This window comes from Prinia subflava, unplaced genomic scaffold (assembly GCF_021018805.1).
Source record: "Prinia subflava isolate CZ2003 ecotype Zambia unplaced genomic scaffold, Cam_Psub_1.2 scaffold_98_NEW, whole genome shotgun sequence".
NCBI classification, from domain to species: Eukaryota; Metazoa; Chordata; class Aves; order Passeriformes; family Cisticolidae; genus Prinia; species Prinia subflava.
Window position 1 is genome coordinate 104,577 of NW_026961105.1, and position 3,005 is coordinate 107,581.

A 3,005-nucleotide genomic window follows, 5' to 3' on the forward strand; every position below is an offset into this window, starting at 1 on the left:
GATATCAGCCAAAGGTTCTTCACCCAGAGGGTATTTGGTGGCTGAGCACTGGAACAGGCTCCCCAGGGAAGTGGGCTCAGCACTAAACCTGACAGAGCTCAAGAAGTGTTTGGACAACACTCTCAGGTACTTGGGGGGAGTCTTGGGCTGTCCTGTGCAGGGCCAGGAGTTGGACTTGATGCTCCTGATGTGTCACTTCCCACTCAGCATCTCCTCTGATTCTAGGATTCTGTGATTGTGCTGAGAAAATCTCAGTCCTCTTAGTAGAACACATTTCATGACTAAAATACGGTGATGAGGTCCTGCACAAGCCTACAGTTCTCCAGGGAGAAAAGACTGCATGCCTTCAATCTTTCTCTTGAGGGTAAGGTTTTGGAGGATTTTTTCTCTAGGGAAATTTTGTTCCCCTTTGGTGCCTGGGAGATAATGGATGGACAGTGATCAAAAGACTAAAGACGTGACCAAGTGCCTTGGCAGACCATCAGAACTGTTCTGGGGGTCCGAGGGGGGGAAGGGTTGGGCATTGGGTGGGTGGGGAAACGAAACGGTGTGCAGGAGGCAGAAGCTGATTGCAGTGCGAGCTCTCTGCCAGCTCAAAGCCATGACCATTGCGCTGGAGATTCCATACCAAGTGCCATTCCTGAGGTCAAAGGGAACATGTTTCTCTCTCAGATCATGAACACTCCAGAAAAAAGCCCTGCTGCTCTGACCTGGGCATGCCCACCGGATGGTCACCCAAGCACAGAATGACACACGTGTGCTCCAACACACCTGCATGGAACACTGTCAAGATCTCTATGATCACACACAGTCTGCGAAGAGTCAAGAACAGACAGAAAAGTTATGCATTTCTGGAAACACATCTGAGGAGATACAGGGGACACGTGTGGCAGAAAATGACTCAGGTATCCTGGAAGAGGATCAGGCCCCAGACCAGACCTGGTTTTCCCAGAGAACCCCCTGACATTGCACAGAAAGACAATGACACAAATGAGGCCAACACAATTTTTCTCTGAGCACTGTTAGAGTAGCAACAGGGTCCAACCCTCCCAGCAGATGCAGACCTGTGTGCAACAGGTAGTGACCATCATGGAGAGATGGCAAAAGCAAGAGAAAATGATGTGTCATGACCCCTTCCCATGGCAGCCCTTGGGCATGTGGGCAAGAAGCACGAGACTGATGCCCATTTCCGGACAACTTGGACAAAAAGAAACCCACAGGAATGACACAGGTCAACACATTTGTCCACAGAAGATGCTGCCACACAATGTTCTGAGCATTCTAAATACACTCAGCATTGGTTTTACTCAGGAACTGCACTAATGTCTAATCTCAGCGTTTACAGAAATGACCGTTCATGTAGGAAAGCATGCAGAATTAGGCAGGAAATGAAAAGGCAGAAGTGCAGGAAACCAGGACACAGCCCCTGCCATTAGTCGGGATAGTGCACTTTGTGGCATGAGCTGGTCACAAAATTATGACTCTCACATAGGTACCACTTAGTCTGAGGCAGGGCAGGAGTGCTATAAAAGGCAGCCCAAGTCTCTGCTCCCTCATTCACTTCTCACCTCCTTCTCTCAGGAATCAGGTGAGTGGCAAGCCTCTTCTCCTGCTGCTGCTTCACGTCCAGCTCTTTCCCTGCTGCAGGTCTCAGCTGAGAGGGGCTGTCCTAGCACAGGCCTGGGAGCTGCTTCTGCTGGGAGAGGCAAGGGGAGAGCAGGTGTTGCGCAGACAGAGAGAGGCTGGCACTTGGCTGAGGTGGCTCCTGGCCTTGGAGCTGGGCAGTGCAGTGTGGGCCAGGAGGTGCCTTGGCTGCAGGGGATTTGGGTTCAGCACTGCTTCCTGATGTGTCCTCACCTTCTGCTTGTCCCTGCCCTCTGTGCCAGGTGCACCTGTGACCCCGAGCCATGTCCTGCTGCAAGCCCTGTGACCCTTGCTGCCAGCCCTGCGGCCCCTGCCCGCTGGCCAGCAGCTGCAATGAGTGCTGTGTCAGGCAGTGCCAGAGCTCCCACGTCATCATTGAGCCGCCTGCTGTGCTGGTGACCCTGCCCGGCCCCGTCCTCAGCTCCTTCCCACAGAACACTGCCGTGGGATCCTCCACCTCTGCTGCTGTTGGCAACATCCTCAGCTGTGGAGGAGTGCCCATCACCTCTGGCAGCTTTGACATCTCCTGCATCACCAACTGCTATGGTGGCAGCAGATGCCGGCCCTGCTAAATCTGCTGGCAACATCCTCGGGCAACAGTCTCCAAGACCTCACAACAAGGCTCTGGCCAGGAGATAGAGCTTTGGGATATTGTATTTAGAGCTTTGGACCATCGTTTCTTTCTTCTACCTGCCTCTCTCTTTCTGTCCCTCTCTCACCAGGCCAGTCTAGTGTGGACGTGTGGCCCTTCCCTCCTCTGCAGGGCATTCCAAAGAACACCAGATGGGAGCTCCATCCTAGTTGCTGCTCCTGGTGCTCTCTGTCAGCCATCTCCTTTTCTTCTTTCAACTTAATAAAACTGTGCTGCATTCAAGCTTCGGCCTCTGAGTCATCAGTTGTTCTGTGGCAATTCCTCCAGCAGTCTGCTCAGGAAAAAGATGCAGAAAGCAATGGGTGGGGCTCGCTGCAGAGGATTTGACTTTGTGCCCTTCTCCATTGGGGCTGATGAAGAACATCCCTGGCTACTAAGAAACCAAAGGCCTTGACTGGAGCCTTTCGCTCCTAAGGAGAGGGGTTGGGATACAACACCTGGGGAAAGCCCACAGCCTCATCTCTTCCTACCCTGCCTTCATTTCCTGGCCTAGGCTCTGTGGCCAGCACACCTGGCAACAAGCAGATGAGATCCAAAGCTCACACAGCCCCTCAGCACTTGGCAGGGCCCAGCTGCTGCCCAGACACACAGGGCTGAGGTCAGTCCCAAGGCAGGAGTGGTAACACACTCCATCTGCGCACTGGAGTCTCCACCCCTGTAGACCCAACACCTCCAAAAGGATCAAATTTCTGTTCCAGGTGTCCATCTT

At 53.1% G+C, this 3,005-nt stretch overlaps 1 protein-coding gene across 1 annotated transcript; it reads left to right on the forward strand.

Annotated features, from left to right (window-relative positions):
* The first annotated feature begins 1,904 nt into the window (after positions 1 to 1,904).
* On the forward strand, positions 1,905 to 2,279 carry LOC134546502 (feather keratin Cos2-2-like). Its single transcript, XM_063389305.1, has one exon. It carries the CDS (start codon positions 1,908 to 1,910, stop codon positions 2,214 to 2,216), a length of 309 nt encoding a protein of 102 aa, XP_063245375.1. The 5' UTR covers positions 1,905 to 1,907; the 3' UTR covers positions 2,217 to 2,279.
* The last annotated feature ends 726 nt before the right edge of the window (positions 2,280 to 3,005 follow it).